The 20,887-nt window shown below is 52.3% G+C and overlaps 1 protein-coding gene and 1 pseudogene across 1 annotated transcript; both read left to right on the forward strand.

Moving 5' to 3' along the window:
- Positions 1-7,080: 7,080 nt before the first annotated feature.
- Positions 7,081-9,819, forward strand: LOC125511022 (uncharacterized). The gene is made up of 2 exons (XM_048676309.2): positions 7,081-7,254; positions 8,534-9,819. Exon 2 carries the CDS (start codon positions 8,902-8,904, stop codon positions 9,673-9,675), a length of 774 nt encoding a protein of 257 aa, XP_048532266.2. The 5' UTR covers positions 7,081-7,254; positions 8,534-8,901; the 3' UTR covers positions 9,676-9,819.
- Positions 9,820-13,233: 3,414 nt separating this feature from the next.
- LOC147991187 (uncharacterized) lies at positions 13,234-16,729 on the forward strand (annotated as a pseudogene).
- The last annotated feature ends 4,158 nt before the right edge of the window (positions 16,730-20,887 follow it).

Genomic DNA, 20,887 nt, shown 5'->3' on the forward strand with positions numbered 1-20,887 from the left:
CTAAATTGGTTCCGCCAAGGTTCCGCCTCGTGGCGGCGGAGTCTCGTCCGAAAAGATGGCTTATGATTTTTTCCTCATCGATAGACTCCATATAGCAGAAGATGGCCATCGGAGGGCCACCAGGGGGCCCATGAGGTAGGGTGGCGCGCCCAGGGGGTAGGGCGCGCCCCCACCCTCGTGGGCAGGGTGTTTCCCCCCGGTGAACTTCTTGTGCTCAGTATTTTTTATATATTCTGAAAATGTCTTCCGTGGAGTTTCAGGACTTTTGAAGCTGTGCAGAATAGGTCTCTAATATTTGCTCCTTTTCCTGTCCAGAATCCCAGCTGCCGGCATTCTCCCTCTTTATGTAAACCTTGTAAAATAAAAGAAAATGGGTATAAGTATTGTGACATAATGTGTAATAACAGCCCATAATGCAATAAATATCGATATAAAAGCATGATGCAGAATGAACATATCAAGTGCCAGGACTGTTGCAACCTTTGCCAGTGCCTAACAAAATATTCACTAGTGCCTTCTGGAAGGAGCTCTTCAGGGTGTGGGGTACTAAGTTGCAAATGAGCACCATATCATCCCCAGACAGATGGGCAAACAGAGCGAGTTAATCAATGTCTGGAGATGTATTTGAGATGTGCCTGTATCATCCCTACAGACCGCTGTTGTTGTTCTGGATCCATGCATAATTGTTGCATCGACATTAATTTTAAACTTTTCTATAGGCGGCGGAACCCATGTCTTACTCTCAACTGTATGGGATGATCGCCTTCCCTGAGTTTGTCCCGGCTCCTTGGTCTCTCCCAATTCTTCTATAAACAAATGTGCTAATGCTCATGAAATCCCTTCCATTTCCTTTCAGCATTGCCTGCGGAAAGCTAATAAGCTGGCACATTTTTTAGCTAGGTATAGCCATGAGCAAGGTAGTACGTATGAATGGGCAGAGGAAGCCCCAAACTTCTTGTTATCGCGTGTACTCTTTGATATAACCTTGCCATGAGATGAATAAAGTGCCATGAGGCTTTTCCTTAAAAAAACAAATGTACTAATGCTATACTTTTTTTTAAGATTTTTTTTGAGGGAACTGCTTGTGACTAGCACATGACCAACGATCACTTGGCCCATGTCAAACGTTCACCCAGCCCAGCAAATTGTCCTTTTTAGGCGATTTCTATTTGTCTAGCTTATTATGGGCCAAGTTTCATGGTCTGATGGGGCGGTGCACAGTGCAAATAACGGTTGAGAAGAGAATAACGAGGGAGACGGGTGGCTCCCTGTCGCCCGAGCCTCAAAAGGAATTTTTGGGACTCGGGAAGGGATAGTATAGGCAGAAGTACTCGGAGCTCCTATGTGACGCTCTCTGCGTCAAAGAGCCGTCGTTTCGCATAGGGCGCGGCTCACTTGGGCCGGCCCATATTGCGGTGGCACTTCACGAGGTAGAAAATCGTCAAAAAATCAAGCGCTAGAAATGGGATTCGTACTCGAACCGACACAGCGATGCGCCTGATGACCTAGCCACTCCGCCAGACAAGGTTCTATGCTTGGTATGCAACGTGGATCATAAATAAACAAACTAGAACGGCAAGATGTAAATGTACAGAATTGTGAATTTTTTTAGAAACATGAATAAATTTCAAATTCGTGAACAAAATTATAAACCCGCGAACATTTTTCGAATCTGCGAACAAATTTTGAAACTGCGAACATTTTTTGAATTGTGAACAAATTTTGAAACATAAACAAATTTCAAAATCGTGAACAAAATTATGAAATTCGACATTTTCGAATTCTGAACAAATTTTGAAACCGTAATTTTTTCTAATTGCGAACAAATTTTAAAACATGAATAAATTTCAACTTCGTGAACAAAATTAGAACATTGCGAATATTTTTCGAATCTGCGAACAAATTTTGAAAACCGTGAACATTTTTAAATTGTGACCAAATTTTGGAACATGAACAAATTTCAAATTCATGAATAAAACTATAAAAATGTGAACATTTTTTCATTAAACCGCGAACATTTTTTGAATTGTGAACAAATTTTCAAATATGATGAAATTTCAAAATTCGTGAACAAAATTATAAAATTTCGAACATTTTTCAAATTGTGAACAAATATTAAACCTGTAATTTTTTTTGAATTGTGAACAAATTTTGAAACCATGAACAGTTTTCGAATTGTGCACAAACTTCGAAACCGTGTTTTTTTTAATTGTGCACAAATTTTAAATTAATAAAAAATTAAATAGAAACAAAAGAAAAAAAGGAAAAGGAAAATGAGAGAAAAGAAAAGAAAAAAGAAAATAGAAAAACCAGAATAAAGAAACAAAAGAAAAAAAGAAAAATATGAAAATGAGAGAAAAGAAAATATAAAAACAGAATAAAGAAAAATCCGTTTCAATGAACCTTCTAGAAGTTTCCCAAAACCAGAAAAAATTAGCTGGGAACCTCTAGAAGGTTTCCAGAATCGGGGCGTTGAAACGGTTAAACGGGCCGGCCGTTGCATCGCTGCTCGGTCGCTCACCTATGCAAAGCGCCGACAGTTTGAGGCAATGAGCGGCAAATAGCATTTTCCGAAGTACTCAGGTAGCGAAAGGACTCTTTCGCGACCGAGCGTGGCGGTGCTGGGGTGGTTCGGCTCCTCTGAAGTCTAGTAATTACTGTACAAGTACTGTAGCTGTCCAAATCCACCGTTCGCTAAAATCTCACGGCTCTCCTTCCGTCTCTCACCCTTTGCAGCAGGGGAGACTCTTAAAGACCACGACCAAGGCGGCCGGCAGAAGTGCACCGGTAAGAACCGGCCGCCACATAGCCTTACTGCCTTGGTGTGTGGTTGAAATAATTCGGTTGATTATGTGTTGTTTGCTGGAAGAGTATGGATGGCCAGCATGCATCACCACTCTGATGATCGGATCTAGTGTGCTGCACTACGGGATGTCAATGCCGGAGTACTACCATCCTCCCGTCCGGCCTGCATGGCGCTGCCAAGTGCTTCGCACACTCCAGAGCGCGGCGAGCAGCGCGGCGTGCCAAGGGTAGGAGTAGTCAAGGATCGTGCCGCTGCTGTCCGAAGGCAAGGGTGCCTTTGCTGCCGTTGTCGAGGACGCGACGGATGTTGACGGCGTCTAGGTGCTCGCGAGGAAACCTTTCTTCATGCACCGACACATGAAACCGTTGCCGGAGTACGGGACGCCGACACCAGACTGAGGCGTCGGAGTACATGCGGACGCCCACGCTCATGTACGTTACGCCCATTTTGCCCGTGTACGGGACGCCGACGATCGTGTACGCTCCGCCCATGGTCCATGGTCCGCCCCATCATGGTGCTGCTCTTCGCCAGCATCATCTTCTATACATGCGCGCTTGTCTTCGACCGCTACCCATCCGGCGACCCGAGCCACGGCAAGGGCAACTACGCAAACGCACCAGCTAGTAAGGCTATGTGGTGGTCGATTCTTATCGGTGCGCTTCCGTCGACCGCCATGGTCGCAGTCTTTAGAGCATCTCCAGCCGGCCTCCCAAAACGCCTCCCACGGCCATTTTTTGGGCGCCGACAGTAAAATATCCTCCCACTCGCGCCCCCAAAGCCACACTTTTCGCCGGATTTAGAGAAAATTGACGCCGGCAGTACCACCCCAAACCCAGCCCCCTGAGGAGCAGCTGGGCGTGCCGACGATGCCTTTTTCTTGCGGTTGGCCCACTGTTGGCCTCCCACAACCTATCTCCTCTCTCTTCCTCTTTCTTCTCGCCTGCCCCCCTCTCTCTCTCGAGCGTGGAGTGCATCGGCGCGGGGCGGAGCGGCGCTGGAGGAGTCCGGTGTCCAGCTCGGGCGGGCGTGGTCGGCGTCCGGCGTGCTCGAGGCGAAGGCCAGCCCCAAATCCCTCTCCAGCGCCTCATAGCCGTCCGGGGGAGGCGGCCGGCAAGCCAGCGACAGGGCGAGCTCGGGCGAGGACGAGCGGAGCCGCGTGCGATGCAACGCGGCACGGGGCCAGGTAGCCGGAGGTGCGGGAGACCCGGCGACGAAGGACCGGGGCGCAGCCGGCCCGAGATGATGCGGGCGCGTCGGCGGAGCCTCCTGCCGACCACGGAGCAGCAACCGGCTCGGGAGCAGGGCCGGACGCGGGCGCGCGAGACGGCGTGGCTAGGCGCCGGGGGCTCGGGCGGAGGCCGGGCCAGTGCGAAGACGGCCGAGGCGCGGGCGAAGCCGGCCGACGCAGGAGCGGAGGCCGAGCGGGGCGGTGCAGACCTGCGCGGAGTCGGGGTCGATGTAGGCGCGGGACGAAGCGACCGCAGCGAAGAGGGCGCGCCGACGCCGGGACCGAAGATGCAGGGCGCGCGATGGAGAAACGAAGAGGCGCGGTCGGAGCATGCTCGAGGTGACCGGCCGTTCGCGTGGACGCCACAGGTGTGGCTGGCCGCCTGTGCTCAAACGAGCCAAGCTAGCTAGCTAGCAAGCACACACACAGCCGAATCGATTGGCTCTGCTTTGCTAGCTAGCTAGCTGGGCACGAGTACCTGTACGCACAGGGATGAAGGTGGCCAGCGAACCCTCATACGGAGGAGCGAGCTCGGCGGCGAGGCCGGGCCGGCCGTGGCCTGAGGCGGGCGTGGTCTGGGCATGGCTTGGGGGTGAACACGGCTGAAAACATTTTCACCCTCAGGACAAATTTTTCGCCGGCAGCCCTTCAAATGGCGAAAAAAAAGCCTCCTGAGGTTCAATGGCTGGAGATGCTCTGAAGGAGCCTCCACTACTGCAAAGGGTGAGAAAAGGAAGAAAAGTCATCGAATTGAAACGGACGGCGTGTTTTGATAGCTACAGTACCTGTATAGTAATTACTGGACTGCATAGGAGCCGAACCGCGCTGGGGTATTCATGGGTATTCCATGGAATACCAAAGAATTTGGCCTAAAAAAATTTGACTATACATGTATTGATGGAGCCCACTATAGATTAGCAGATCTCCGTCTGTTACTCAAAAAAAAAAGCAGGTCTCCGTCTCGCGCTCTCCCTTCCTCGATCGAGTCCCCAAACCTAGCTGACGGCGCCGGCGACGGCAAGCGATTCCAGCCCCCTGCCCCTGCCCCTCTCCCTGTCCTCCGGCCCTCCCCTACCCTCTGGGCTCTGGCCTTCCCCTCCGCCTCCGTCCTCCGCGGTTCGTGAGGGGTTGCGGCAGTGGGCTGCGAGCCTCCCCCTTGCACCGCCACTGCTCCGGGCGCCCTTTACCTCCGGCGTTCGTCGTCGTCAGGCGTCGCCGCGTCAGTCCGCCGTCCATCCACACCAATCACGGAACCACCAAGGTAGTATTCCTATGTTTTTTCAACAAATCTGGTTTTTTTTTTGCAAACTGCCACTGCCATGCCACATTGCCACTAATAGAAGTTCTTGTAAATTGTACTCCCTCCGTCCCAAAATATAAGAATGTTTTTGACATTAGACTAGTTTCAAAAACGTTTTTATATTTTGGGACTAAGGGAGTAATTGTTTGTCACTGCCACTAATTGTAGCTATAGTTGTAGTCTGAAACAGTGAAACACTCCACTGCCACGTTGTAAATTGTACTCCCTCTGTAAACTAATATAAGAGCGTTTAGATCACTATTTTAGTAATCTAAACACTCTTATATTAGTTTACGGAGGAAGTAATTGTTTGTCACTTCCACTAATTGTAGCTATAGGTTGTAGTCTGAAAGAGTGAAGCACTGCCATTGCCACGTTGTAAATTGTAATTGTTTGTCACTGCCACATTGCCTATAGGTTGCTCACTGGCAATATCCTTTGTTGTTTGTAATCTTTCTTAATTGTTAGAGATATTACCACAATAATATTTTGTTACTATTATCGATGCATGGTCATTGAGTCATTGATTTCGCCATTTTACTGCAGATTTGTTGTTCTATTATATTACTTTGGCAAAAAATAAAATTTAAAAGAATACCACGAGCAAATTCCTGGCTCTGCCAGCGGGCCACGCGTGATCCATTGGCGCAGCCATACTCAGCCTCAGGTAGGAGTAGTAGCTTATATCTCTTCCTAGGTTCTTCTCCGAAGCATTGATACACGCACATGTTTTTTTGCATGGTAATACATGTCTCATTCCTATCATAAAGATTAAAGTACAAGTCACGTAAAGACCAACATGACAAAACTGAAAAGATAACAGAACATCTCTGAGCTTTACACCAACGTCGATCACCTGCCTCCGGCACCACAACAGCAGCCACCGAAGAAAAGAATGACGAATCACCTCCTCACCCGAGCTCGACGCGGCTCCATCGCTGATATGCAGCTTTGCGGACCTCCAAGGTGGCTCACCAAAAGTGAAGCCCTTACCGTTGAACGAATCAGACCGGGACAACACTCTGGACACGCCATCGAACTCTAGATCTGACATCCCACTGCGACTAAGACGCCGCAGAAGGAAACCATAGCTGCCATCCACGAATCACGAACTCAACACATGTTCCGTCTTTCAGATGCCGTTGATGCAGACCACAATCTGCATCCGCTCCTGGACTACCCCCCAAGCTCCGCGCCGACGCTGGAGCAAACGCCGTCGCAACGGCGGAGCCCGAGGACACAGGTCCACCACGAGGATGCCACCGCCGCCACACCATCCTTACTTGAACAGACTGGTTTTTAAATCCATCCCCAACCATAAGACCGATGGCCTCATCGGGGAAGGATCGGAAGAATCTTTATTCAGCGCCGTCATCGTCGCCATCGAAGTAAAGACGATGAGCAACCTAAAAACCTAGACTATGAGGGAGTAAAAACGATCCACACGCATGGATCCGGCGACCCTCCTCCTCATCGATGACCAAAATCGTCGGCGGAGGAGAGCCGCTGGAGGACGACGCTGGAAGATTAGCCTTTCCTGACGGTGGCTAGGGTTCCAGCCGCCAGGGACAGGATGAAAATGATCTAATGTTTATTGTAGCGGCGGCGGCTGCTTGATATGTGCACATGTGCCGTGTCCGCGTACGCAGGATACGTGGCCGGTACACGTGTCACCAGAGTATCCTGTTTTTCTGATTTGATTAAAAAAAAAGAGCTGACGCGCCGCCAGGATGCCGGCGACACGGGAGCGCAGCGAGCCCAATAGAAGCCCACCTCCTAACCCTAGCAGCCATCGGTCTTTCTCAGTTCGCTCCATTGCATAGGACATGGGATTCGATCGAGCGACCGCGTGACGGCGCCGCCGCGGCCTGGAATCACCTTGCCGCCTCCTGTAGACTGTAGCCGCCTGCCGCCAGCACGGTAACTTCTTCTTTCTCAAGTCCCTGCTCTCCTTCGGTGCTCCCATGCTGTTGCCTCCTGCCTGTCGTCCTCCTCTAGTGGCGCTGGGTGCTGGCTTGCTGCTGCTTCGCTTCGTACAGTATACTGTTGTTGCTTGCTCCTGCTCACCTGCTGCTGTTGCTGTTGTTCCGGCTAGGCAGTGACATACATACATGGCATCTGTGGGCTGTAGTTGGAAAAGAGGCATGGATGCAACAAATGGGGCTGTAGTTGGAAATCATGTCACACAATCAGTTATTCTTTGGACTTATTACATGATATTCTATTAATTATTCATATATATACCCGTCATATTGCTGTTTCTATAAATTGCCGTGTCCCCGTCCCCGTATCACATCGAGGGTCGTCGTCGCCGCCTTGTGGGTACTTGCCGCACCATCCCCAAAGTGCGAGAGGCGCTGCTCCTACGAATGCTTTGCTTCCTTCTAGCTGGCCTTGGAGCCCTCGCTTCTTTAATTTCCAGCAAGAAATTGAGCAAGCCTGGAAGGTGGTTAGCACTAGCACATGGCTACTTTGCTTCAGTATTAAATGTTCTACTAGTATAGATTTGATCCATCCATCAGTGATTTAGTTGAGGGTACAGGTTAAGGTTAGAGAAGCCTGCTGCATATCAAATTAAGGCGTAGAGCCTTTTATAATCTCATGTGTATGTTTTATTCTACAAATCCAAGTACTAGTTCACGTGATGTTGCCAAGAAACTATAGTGTCAGTATTATTTTTTCTACTTTTATACAGTACCTTTGCATTTGTTCTTAGGGACTGCAGGTTGTTTTGAATTTTGCCCATACCGTATACCTGTGACCACCTACTTAAAATAACAGGGAAAGTATATACAGAGGCTAAATAGCCTAGAAATTTCACCAAGTATTTTTCCTTCTGTTGGAGCAATAGTACTTGTGTATGATTTGTGGTATAGTTGTGCAAAAATAATGAAACCTGCTACCGCTAGTCAGTAGCCTTGGGTCATTGTTCTGTGAAGCAGCCAGTATAGTAACTGAAAGAGAAGGACCTTACTGGCTAGTATTTGGAAGCTGTATAGGTTAACACAAATTTACAACTGGTGTTTTTTTAGTGGACTGACACTAGTATGATTGGTAATTAAAGCCATGACCTTATTTTTCATTTATTTTTTGACCTGCTTTTTTTTGTTTATTGGCAGGGTTGCTCTATTATATTATTTACTATACTTTGATTTGAATTTACTGTTCTTTCTCTTAACGCATGTAATTTGTATTTCAGATAATCGTGTGGTCTCTTAGGCGATTATTAGAAGAAGGGACTGGCAAAATTGATCCATAGAGAAGTCTGTCTTTGAACAATGAACCGAAAATTCCTGTACATGACGGCCATGAACGTCAAAAGGAGTTCATACACTCTGCACCGCATCAAGGCGTCACAATTGTTTTACCCCAAGGGTGCACCTGACTCTGCGGCTGCGGCGGTGGAGGACCGTTCTGTGCCGCCACCAACAATGGCTTTCCACCCTCCTTGGTCCGAGCATAGACGGGAGGTAATGGAGTTCATGCGGCAGCAGCAGGAACAAGATCGTCTGCACAGACGAGAGAGGTCGAGCCGTCTTATATGGTGACGGCCTGCAAGCTGTCCGCATGTTGCCAAGCCTCAAAAAGGCCAAGTGGAAATCAGTGCCCCTCGCCGTTGGTGACAACCTGTTGGTCATGGAGGCGATCCCTAAGAACGATCAAAAGATGGAACATCAATCTTTCGAGGTGCTTATGTATGGCGAAAGGCCTAAAATGTTCAAGGGGGTGGACTTTTTCTGGCACTCCATCCCCCCGCCGCCTTATGTCTATGCCCCTGGCTATGGTGTCGACCGTTCTGGTGTGATCACCGCGTGCACTGTGGTCAATGGCTCAAGCATCTTGATATCCACAGAGAGCCTCGGCACCTACTGCTTGGACACGGTGAGCGGTAAGTGGAGCAAGACTGGTGCCTGGCCGCTGCCGTTTAAAGGACTTGCAGAATATGTTCCGGAGTACGATCTCTGGTTTGGTGTCTCGGCAAAGGGTGGTGGCGTCCTCTGCGCATCAGACCTGGGTGCTGCCTCGGCAAAGCAGACGCCACCGGTGGTACTCCAAGAGTGGGAGGGATTTGCTGCCCCTGAGGGTACCGAGCTAGGATCGCACCTCCTGCACCTAGGTGCCGGTCGTTTCTGTGTCGCCAAGTCGATCATGACAACAAGGCCGCAGGAGACGTGCTGCCAGATGTGCTGTTTCCATGACACTACTGCCATTGTCGACAAGTTAGTGATGTTTACTGGCGTGGAGATTCAGCGCTGTGGCAGAGGGCTTAATAAGGTGATCAAGCACAGATCGTTTCGTTATAGTATGGGCGCATGCAGCATGGCCAAGATACTTTATTAGTCAAGTCGTGCTGTTTAATTTCCCCTCACAGCATGTTCCTAGTCAATAAGAGGGCTCTTCTTTTAGATGCAATAAATAATAGGGTTCTAGTACAGGAATAACCGGATATGCACATCTCCTTTGAAAGCAATATTTTTTACGTCATGTTCCTTGGTGCTCCGATTCACTAGAAAAAGATACAAGAGAGTTGTCTGGTTAATTTCTAGAAACATGAGCAAAAACCGTTAAAAGATGCCCACACAATAGAGCATCTCGACCGACCTGGCTACCCATAAAACACACACACTGTCAAGGTTGCTTACAATTTCACCTCTACCCAAGCAAGCAACTCGAGACCCGTTCAAATGAACAACCCATGAGAACCTTTCGGCCTATGTGATGCACCAGCATAGCTTGACTTGCCCATCAGATGGCATCATTGCGACCACATCGGCCTGCAACGCTACAAACTCCGACTTCACGGTTAGGACGTGTTGAAGCTCTGACTTCACGGTTAGGATGTGTCGAACAGAAGAACATGCCGTGACCCTGTTCTTCTTGCCACCATCGTCATTGCCACACGAGTTGCAACGCCGCCGGACGACCACAGACAAGCGTTAGTCCCTCTGACCAAATTGGAGCAATGGAAGAGCATGTATACCCTATTTAATCATTAGTCATCACACGCTTAATTAGAAATTAAGACTAGATAAACTAAATTAGCACCAACGGGTTTCTTCAACAAGTATAAATTGCTCAACTAGGTATTTTATTTCTTACTCGGGCCTTGTTTGGCACAAGGGTTTTTTCAGCCCTCAAGAGGTTGGGGGTTGTAGGGGATTTGGTGATCCCCTTCCTTTCACCCAACCCCCTCAAATCCCCCACACTCCCTCCAATCCCACCCCTCAAATCCCCCACATTCCCTCCCATCCCAATCCCCACATTCCCTTGCACATAAAAATATTGTTTGGCAGATTGGGACTGCCTTTGTACTATTGGATAACCAACATAAAAACATGATCTTTGCAGCTCATCACATCATAGCAACAATGGTTCATCACAACCACAACATAAATTTGCCACAAAGATAATTGGATAATCAAAATAAAAATGTGATCTCTGCGGATCATCACAGCAACAACTTAATTTTGGCGGCTGCTAGGCGTCAGCCGGCTGATCTTAGGAAAGATCAGCCGCCTAGCCAGCCGTTGATTTGCGTCAATAAATCTGAATTGGGTCGCTTGATTCCCTGATAGAACCACGCCATCACTTCCATCCCAACTTTCACCAGCATCACTGCCGTGTCTCCGCGCGACGCCTCCAGCCACCAACAGAGCATCAGCTGTAGCCTGTACAAGCTCCATGCTACTGCTTCCCCGGTGACGAGCGTGTAATTCACCAGCATCACTAGTCATGCTTCATTGCTCCACCGACGATGCTCTGCAGCTCCGGCAGCCCGACGATGTGTCATTGCAGCGCCAGCGATGCTTCTGTGATGTTCCGATGGCCAGGCGATGCTCCACTGTCGCACCGACGATCCTCCGGCGTCTCGGCAATGCTCCGACGATCCTCCGGCAGCTCGGCGATGCTCCATCGCAGCACCAACAATGCTCCGACAATCCTCCGACGGCTCGGCGATGCTCCGACAATCCTCCGGCGGCTCAGCGATGCTCCATCACAGCATCGTTGATGCTCCCACGATCCTCTGGCAGCTCCGCGATGCTCCACCGCAGCACCGGCAATGCTTCGATGGCCGAAGATGCTCTGTTGCAGCACCACCGATCTTCTAACGGCCCGACGATGCTCCATCGCAGCACGAGTGATGCTCCGACGACTCGACAATGTTCCGGTGGCTCAGCGAATGCTCCATTGCAGCAACAGTGATGTTCCAGCGGCCCGGTGATGCTTCCAAGTCTCACCCACCTCGCTTACTACTGAGCGTCATAGGAACCAGCAATAAGCTCGACCACCACGTGTCCCATTCGCGCACCAGTCGCAGCATCCCCGGGTGGTTCGCAGCAGCCGGTCGGCAGCCCCTAGCAGGATCATCGGTCCCCCGTCGCAACGGCCGCCCATCCGACACACCCCTGGCTTAGCAGCAGGCCACAGGCTGTCATAGCAGCTGCTGGTCCGCTCTTGGAGCAGCAACCAATTAAGATTGCCCTCTTATTATTGTCCAGATTTTTCTTAGCAACTGTACCCAAGTGGCTTGTTGAAACCCGTGTTGAGAATGATCCATTAATAGATTTTGCATTATCCATTGTTGAGGCTCTGCAAGGAGAAAGCGAAAACGACAACAAAAATGAAAATGTGGTACTTCTAAAACCTATGCAACAACAGTAGTACACCAAAACCGAATAAGAACCACACTATCTCTGCAATGGCAACTACTTGCTGAAACACGTATTTGCTAGATAAAAAACCACTACCGCTACATTTTCATACTACCAATATAAAACAAAAAAACACAGCACCGTGGATATAAAACCCCACGACATGCATGTAATCCATTAGCCACTGATAACAAAAGCACGCAGCTACTACTGAGAAAGTAAACTACAACTATCCTAGAATACAAAGGCTACTAGCAGGCATCTACACTAAGAACAACTACTGTAGTAGGAAAGGATGCAGGAGTCAAATAAAGGCTGAAGTAAACTACAACTATGCTACGCAACTGGTGAATATTGTACAGACATTATCCGCTAGAGCATGAATATTGTGTTTGTCTGTCAGAGGTATCACGATACTTCGGAGTTCAGACAGCATGCACGAAGGCGACCAATGACCAACATGATTAATTAGCAATGAAGAAGAGATGCAACTCTGTTAGGCTGACGAAGCAATCAATCAAGAACTATGATAGGCACAATCACACGAGTATTACATTATCCAGCATTAATGAAGCATTACACAAAAGGTAACCCTGCTAGTGAAACAAAGCTACTAATGATACATTATCATATTATCCAGTATACCATGCATGTAATCAGAAGCCTTATTTTGACAAAGGGAATCCTAGAAGAAAGAAGAAAACACCAGTAGTCTGAACTGCAATGAAACAACACTCAGCTGGGTAAAATCAAGCCCATGCCTAGAAAAGAAAAGAAAACAACAGTAGTCTGTACTGCAATGAAACATCACTCGCAATTGGGTAAAATCAAGCCCATGCCTAGAAAAAGCAAATAAAAGAAGCACATCCCAGTCTGTGCTGCAATGAAGCACCACTCCCAGTCTGAAAAACAACATTTGCTGTTGTGAAGCCCCAGATCACACCCATCTCAGATTGGATTTGCTCTCACTGTGGATTTGCTGCACTGAAACAAGGAAATCCGCCCTGACGAGCCCCTCTTCCCCAAAATCACAGCACCATTGACTCCCCTCTGCCTCACGAGCGCCGCTCATCGAGCCCCCGCACGTGTACCCCTGATTTTGTATCAAGACCTAGCATTTCAGCTCGATTTGGGGAAGTGTGTTGAATACCTGCGTGGCAGGGCGCCATCGTCGATTCTCTTAGTTTGATCCAGCCGCCGTCGCCGTGTGTCAGGCACAAGTGACAGTGAGGTGTAGCATTTCCGGCAATACCGATTTAGTTAACGGACGACCACGATGGATCCCCTGCGTGGGACTGATATCCACCGTTGGATTTACTTTGCCAGCTGTCGCTGTAGCTTTTCACCTATAACAGCCGGGGTGTGGCTGGGATCGGATCACTTTTTCCCCAATTCTGAATCATGGGCTAGAACCCTAACACTTGAGCTCCAATTACTCCGAATATACATCCGGTTTTGGCCACAATTCGCGCATCTCATACCTATAATTCTCCTATACTAGTTTATAGATCCTCTCGGTCCTCACAAATTGGTATCATGAGCCATCGTTCTTCGGCGGAAACGCTCTGCTGGTGAAATTTTTCGCCGGTAGGCGAATCCCACCCTTTTCGAGAGCGGCAACGGCGAGGCGGCGTTGGCGGCGGGGTCCGGCGTGGTGGCGCAGGCGGCGGTGTTAATTCGGGCACAAATCGGTCGAGCAGAAGCGGTTGTTCGAACATCTTGTTCGTTCGGTAAAATTCCGCGTTCTAAGCTCCGATCTGTGTGCCAGGGAGGCGAGATCAGTGGCGGCGGCAGGATCTGTGGTATTGGGAAGGGTTGCTGAGCCTTCAGTGGTAAATTCCGTACCCATACCTCGGATCAAGGCGATGGGGCGTAACAAGGTAATCGATGACACTGATCTCCAGGAAATATTAGCCATACGTGATGAATTTGGAGTCTTGCAAAAGGACAACGGTCAGTTACAGACTCAGGTGTCAAAGCTTCATACGGAGGTGCAAGAAATTGGGTCTAAGCAGAGAGAGATCTCTGCCACTGTAGGCGATGTGGAACGAGTGGTGCTGGACTTGGGTAAACAGTTGTCAGTAATCAGTAATGTCCTGCAAACTCTGGTGAAAACAACTCAATCTACACAACAAGCAGATCGTCCTTCTAGTTCTCAAGAAGTACCCAAATCCCCTACACTGAATCAAGATCACTCTCAAGAACAAGAGGCAAGATTGGAGCAGTTACGAAAACAACTAGCAGCAGAGAAAGAAAAGTCTAAACAATTAGAAGAACTCCAGCTTCAGAATCTGCCACCAATCAGAGTGAATAGAGCAGAGGGTCCTCCTGGATTTGCAAACCAAGGAAGACAGGAACAACATAGTACAGTGGTCACCCCTACAGCAGCAAGACAACAGGTTCATACTCCTACATTCAACCAGTTCTATCAGCAGAACAGAGAAAGACAAATGTGGCAGGGTTATCACAGAAATTATGAACAAGACATGCAAGCCCAGTTCATGAGAGCATTAACAAAAGGTCCTAAAATGGAGTTTCCCAAATTTTCAGGAGAAGATCCAGTGGGATGGATCAGACAATGCAACAAATACTTCCAGATGGCTGCTGCTCCAGAAGAGTATAAAGTGTCATTAGCTCAACTATATATAGTGGATGAGGCTGATGTATGGTTGAGAAGATCTGGGCTGCTCAAGAAACAACTCTAATGGAAACAATTTGGGGCAGAAATAGTTAAGAGGTTCTCAGAACAAGGATCATATGATCTTACAGAAAAATTCACTTCCTTGAAACAAGCAAACAACGCAGTTGTTGCATATACAAAGCAATTTGAGGATCTGATGGCAGAAGTTCTGGAAGAAAATCCTGAACTAGGAGAAACCTGGTTCATAAGGTGCTATGTCAATGGTCTCAGAGATGGAATTAAATTCCAGCTGTGACCACTGAGACCACAGTCCTTAACTGATGCCTACTGTCTAGCAAAAGAAGTAGAACCCAATCATCCACCTATCAGTTCTATGCCCAAGAAAAATACCAGTACCTTTGTCAATTATTATCAGAAGAACACTGGTGCCTTTCAGAACAGAACTAACAACAACACTGTTCCTGTGCAACAAAATACTCCAGCAAAGCAAGTAGAACACAACACAAACACTTCCACAAAACCGAGGAAAGTGGGAGAATGCTGGAGATGTGGGGACAAATGGGTACATGGTCATAAGTGCAAGTTAATCCCAAATGTTCACTTGTTGCAAACAGATAGTGTAGAGCAAGAAACCTTGGAAGAGGAAGTGTTACATCAAGAGCAAGAAGAAATTCCTGAAGAAGGGTGTCGGAGTAAATAGCCATGGGTAGCCTAGCCGGCTTCCCCTGGCACTTCTGAAAAAGTTACGAGCCCGCCCGGCTCTCAAGAATCCAAGACATGGGGCCGCCTTCCCCCGGCCGGCTGCGGTCCAGGCCGGCTTTGGGGAGGCGGTCCGACTCTAACCCTCCTGAGAGGGCCGACTCCAAGAAGCCGGTTGTGAGAAGGCCGACTCCTCCGAGCCGGCTCCTCGTAAAGCAGTCAAGACCGTACCCACAAAGTTTGCGCCCACCTAACGGCGGTGCGACGGGGCGTGGCTACAGAAGAGCCTGCCACCCTCGAATCCCGGGGCACGCCTGGCACAGTGCGCCGTACGGGATAGGCGTGACCCGTCCGGCGCAGCACTGTTGCCATGTTGACCCTGGCCTCACCCACGACGGGCCGCCAGCGCGGCCCACAGGCGGTGGCCCCCCTTTTGCGCAGAGAGACGGCCGAAGGCGGCCACGCTTCCAACAAGCCGGCCCAAGACAGAGCCGGCTCCCCGCAGCCGGCTTGCCGCCTCCCTCGAAGAGGACGCCCCATTAAGGAGACAAGACGCGGTAAGGCTACAGCGATCGTCCGACAGGCGGCGGTACCGTAGCCGCGCATACCACGATGAAGCTCACGTCAACGAGATGAAGCCACAGTAACCAGCCGCCGACATGGCCCCGGACAGTGGGGCCTGCCTGTCGACCAAGGAGTTGGCAGCCGGCGGGACCCACAAGTCGGCGGGCCCCAGCAGCCGGCGCAGAAGCCGGCGAGCACAGTCACAGACGGCTGGGCCCCGCGCCCAGCCGGATTACCATTGTACCCCCGGGGGTAGGCCTATATAAACCCCCCGGAGCACCCATGCAAAGGGTTCGACCCCCTGCTAGTCCTAGACACCATACAAGGAGAAGAAGCAGGCTAGTCGTGCCCTTTCTTCCTCCTCCCCCCAAAACAGCTCAAGGAGCGTTGTGTAGCTACTCGATTCATCTAGTGAGCATGCGGAGACCCCGCAGAGCAGCAGTAGGGGTGTTATCTCCTCGGAGAGCCCCGAAGCTGGGTAAGATCCGCCGGCGTGCATGTCTTCGCCTCATCCCGCTTCCAGGCACCGGCGATGTCTTACTGGTTCCCACAAAGATAAGCCATCCGTTGGCATATGTCGCACCCACCACCCGACATTTGGCGCCCACCGTGGGGCCAGGCGCACCGTCGTCCGGAGACCTGTTCTGGACGGGAACCCTCTTCCTCCCCAGCGAGCGTAGCCAGCTCGGCACGCCCGATGGCGCTTGCCACGACGCGCTGCAAGGCGTCACCAGCATCTGCGCGGCAAGCGGCCTCGCCGATCTCCCCGACGAGGCCTTCACCTCCGGCGAGCTCGCCTCCGATGCGGGCACTGACCGCCTCGCCAACCTTCTCGGCCAGCTCCATGTCTCTAGCGAGCCCGCTGCGGACCTGGAGTCGGTTGGCTCCACCGACCCGATGCCTGTCGACTCCGACACGGCCTCCTACGACGCCTTCCCCACCAACGTCGCGATCTACAACGACCCGCTTCCTCGAGCCGACGGCCACGATGCCGTCATCGCCCAAGTGATGGTTGTCGGCCACGGTGGCCTGGCCGACGAGAGCGCCCGCGACGCCCCGCGCGCGGCGGCCCACGACCTGTCCGCTCCTCTCCCGGCCGACGCCGACGACGAAGCACTGGAAGCACGCCGCCTCGCTCTCCTCGCCGAGGGCCGGAGGCTGGCCTCCGTAAGACGCCTCACTAAGGCCTACCGGCGCGAGGCTGACCGCGCCGCCTTCGGCACGCCGGCCCCGGGCGGGCCAAGCCGGGCCGGCCTTGTCAAGCAACGCGGCGCCGTCATCGCCGACACGCTGGGAGTCGACCGCCCGGTCTATGCCACTCCGCTCGAGAACTTGCGTGCCGCCCAGGCGGCCGTAGACGAGCTGGACGGCCTGGAAGCCGAAGACCTTCCCCACATGACCCGGCGCATCCAGCAGTTGATTGACGCCGCCACGCAGCGGCACGAAGCCGACGCTCGCGCGGAAAGCCTTCCCCCGCGCCGAGAGCACGGCGCGACGTCCCGGACGCCGACTACGAGCAATACCCGCGCGCGACACGAGAAGGAGCCGGCTACCAGTCGCAGCCGGACCCGGATCTCCATCGAGCGGGACGCGGACGGTCATCCCCGAGCCATGGAGTGGCGGGGCGACCCGCCTCCGCCTCCGCCCCACGGAGAGAGATATCCCGCCTCACCGCCAGTGGCGCACCCGACTCTCAGCGGCCGGCTGGGCCGCCGCGAAGGAATCGGCGAGAACGACGCCCGTCATCGGATCGACCGCCTGGCGCGATCCCTGGCATTGGAAGAAGAAGACGATGTCGGCCCGCCTTGCTTTGGTCCCCGCATCCGCGACGAGCCCTTTCCCAAAGGGTTCTCGCTCCCGAGAGACACGCCCAAGTACAACGGCTCCGTGAAGCCGGAAGATTGGTTGATCGACTACTCCACCGCAGTTAGCATAGCCAACGGCAATCGGCGCGTCGCCGTGAAGTACGTGCCCCTCATGCTGCAGGGCACGGCGCGGACCTGGCTCAACAGCCTCAAGCCGCGTAGCATCAACAGCTGGCTAGACTTCACAGAAGCCTTCATCCGCAACTTCACCAGCACCTACAAGCGGGCTCCCAAGCCCAGACAGCTTTCCTTGTGCGTGCAAGGCCCCGCCGAGTCCACTCGCGATTACCTCACACGTTGGGCCGAGCTCCGCAACTCCTGTGAAGGGGTGCACGAGGTACAAGCCATAGAGTACTTCACAGCCGGATGCCGAGAAGGCACCCTCCTCAAGCACAAGCTCCTCTGCGACGAGCCGGCTACCCTCGACGAGCTTCTGGACATAGCGGACAAGTACGCCACCGCCGACTCCTCGATGAAGACCGAGCTTCGGGTAGACGCGTCCGGAAAGGTGCTCAACCCGGCGCCCAAGACGCCGGCTGGAGAACCCGGCCGACACCCCAACTCGAACGACAACAAGCGCAAGGGCCCCGCGCCGCCTCCCGCTAGCCGGCAGGTGGCCACGGTCGAAGATGCGCCGCCTGAAGAACGACCGGCGCCCAAGAAGCCCAAGGGCGGCAGGCCGGCTTGGCAGCCCACCTTCTCCTACGAGCAAACCCTCGACGCCCCTTGCAAGTTCCACAGCGGCACGAAGCCATCCAACCACACGACCCGGAAGTGCAACTGGCTCACCCGAATCTCTAAGGGCGAGGGGCTCTTGCCACCTCCGCCTGCCGGCCCGCCGCCTCCGCCGCCTCCGGCCGCTCGGCCCGCAGTCGGAGCCGTGCATGACGAGTTTCCTGATGAGCAAGCAACCTACATCGTCTTTACAAGCCAGCCCGAAGACCGGCGCAGCAAACGCCGAGAGCACCAGGAAGTCAGCGTGGTCGCTGCCAACCCCGCCGGACACATGCATTGGTCAGAAAAGCCCATCAACTGGAGCCGGGCCGACCATCCGGAGGTGATGCCGTCTCCCGGCTCTTATGCTTTGGTCCTGGAAGCCACCCTTGCGACGGACAGACGCGCCGCCCGCTTCTCCTGTGTGCTGATAGACGGCGGGAGCAGCATCAACATCCTGTATCGTGACACCCTGGAGAAGTTGAACGTCAAGACAAAACAGCTCACGCCCACTCGGACAGTGTTCCACGGCATCGTACCCGGCCTGTCCTGCGCCCCCATTGGCAAAATCAAGATTGATGTACTTTTTGGGGACAAGGAGCATTTCCGTCGGGAAGCGATCTGGTTTGAAGTGGTGGACCTGGAGAGCCCTTACCATGCATTGCTGGGCCGACCTGCTTTGGCCAAGTTCATGGCGGTTCCCCACTATGCATACCTCAAGATGAAGATACCAAGCACCAAAGGCGTCATCACCGTAGCCGGTGACTACAAGAAGTCCTCCGAGTGCGCAGTGGCCAGCAGCCGGCTGGCCGAGTCCCTTGTGATTGCTGAAGAGAAGAAGATGCTGGATCGAGTCGTGGCCATAGCCGGCAAGCAGTCGGCCGTGCCCCCCGACTCCAAGGAGCATGATGCTCAAGGATCTTTCCAGCCGGCCAAGGAGACAAAGAAGATACCTCTTGACCCCGAGCGTCCAGAGAGGTTTGCCGTCATCGGGGCAAACCTGAACAGCAAATAGGAAGGCGAGCTTGCCGATTTCCTCTGTGAGAATCGGGATATCTTTGCGTGGTCCCCCAAGGACATGCCGGGTGTTCCGAGGAAATTCGCCGAGCACAAACTACATGTTCGAGAAGACGCAAAGCCAGTCAGACAACCCCTTCGCCGACTGTCGGAGGAGAAGCGCAGGATTGTAGGGGAGGAGATAGCCCGGCTCTTGGCGGCCGGCTTTATCATGGAAGTTTTCTTTCCAGAGTGGCTCGCCAACCCGGTCCTTGTGCTAAAGAAGAATAACAAGTGGCGCATGTGTATAGACTACACAAGTCTCAACAAGGCTTGCCCCAAAGATCCTTTTGCCCTGCCAAGGATAGACCAAGTGGTAGACTCCACAGCCGGATGCGAGCTGTTGAGTTTTTTGGATGCTTACTCTGGATATCACCAGATAAAGCTAGACCCAGATGACCGCCTGAAGACCGCCTTCATCACGCCGTTCGGAGCCTTCTGCTACCTGACTATGACATTCGGCTTGAGAAATGCCGGTGCCACCTTTCAGTGTTGCATGTAGAAGTGCCTCCTCAAGCAGCTCGGCAGGAATGCCCACGTTTACGTGGACGACATCGTGGTGAAGACGGAGAAGCGTGGCACCTTGCTGGAAGACCTCAAGGAAACATTTGAGAACCTGCGCCTGTTCCAAATCAAGCTCAACCCCGAGAAATGCATGTTCGGGGTGCCAGCCGGCCAGCTCCTAGGCTTCCTGGTCTCCGAACGCGGCATCGAATGCAACCCGGCGAAGATCAAGGCCATCGAGAGAATGGCGATCCCTACCAAGCTTCGAGACATTCAGAAGTTCACGGGGTGCTTGGCCTCCCTGAACCGCTTCATGAGCCGGCTCGGAGAGAAAGCTCTCCCCCTCTACCGCCTCATGAAGAAGAGCACTCACTTCGAGTGGAACGACCAGGCCGACCAAGCTTTTCACGAGCTGAAGAAGATGCTGGCCACGCCGCCTGTCCTCGCGGCGCCAACCGAGAAAGAGCCCATGCTCCTTTACATCGCTGCAACCAGCCGGGTGGTCAGCACTGTCATCGTAGTCCAGCGCCCGGAAGAAGGCCGGGCCCAGTCGGTCCAGAGGCCGGTGTACTATTTGAGCGAGGTGCTGTCCGCCTCGAAGCAGAACTACCCGCACTACCAAAAGATGTGTTATGGCGTGTACTTCACCGCCAAGAAGCTGAAGCCCTACTTTCAAGAGCATCCCGTCACGGTCGTATGCACTGCCCCGCTAGCCGAGATCATAGGCAGCCGGATGCATCCGGCCGGGTCGCGAAATGGGCAATCGAGCTGGCCCCCTACACGATCTTCTACCAGCCCCGCACCGCCATCAAGTCCCAAGCACTGGCCGACTTCCTCGTCGACTGGGCCGAGACCCA

Source organism: Triticum urartu, chromosome 1A, assembly GCF_056163025.1.
Source record: "Triticum urartu cultivar PI428250 chromosome 1A, HENAU_Tu73, whole genome shotgun sequence".
In the NCBI taxonomy this organism is placed as follows: domain Eukaryota; kingdom Viridiplantae; phylum Streptophyta; class Magnoliopsida; order Poales; family Poaceae; genus Triticum; species Triticum urartu.

Coding starts and splice junctions, on each gene's coding strand:
- LOC125511022 (XM_048676309.2), top strand. CDS start 8,902: ATGTTGCCAAGCCTCAAAAAGGCCAAGTGGAAATCAGTGCCCCTCGCC.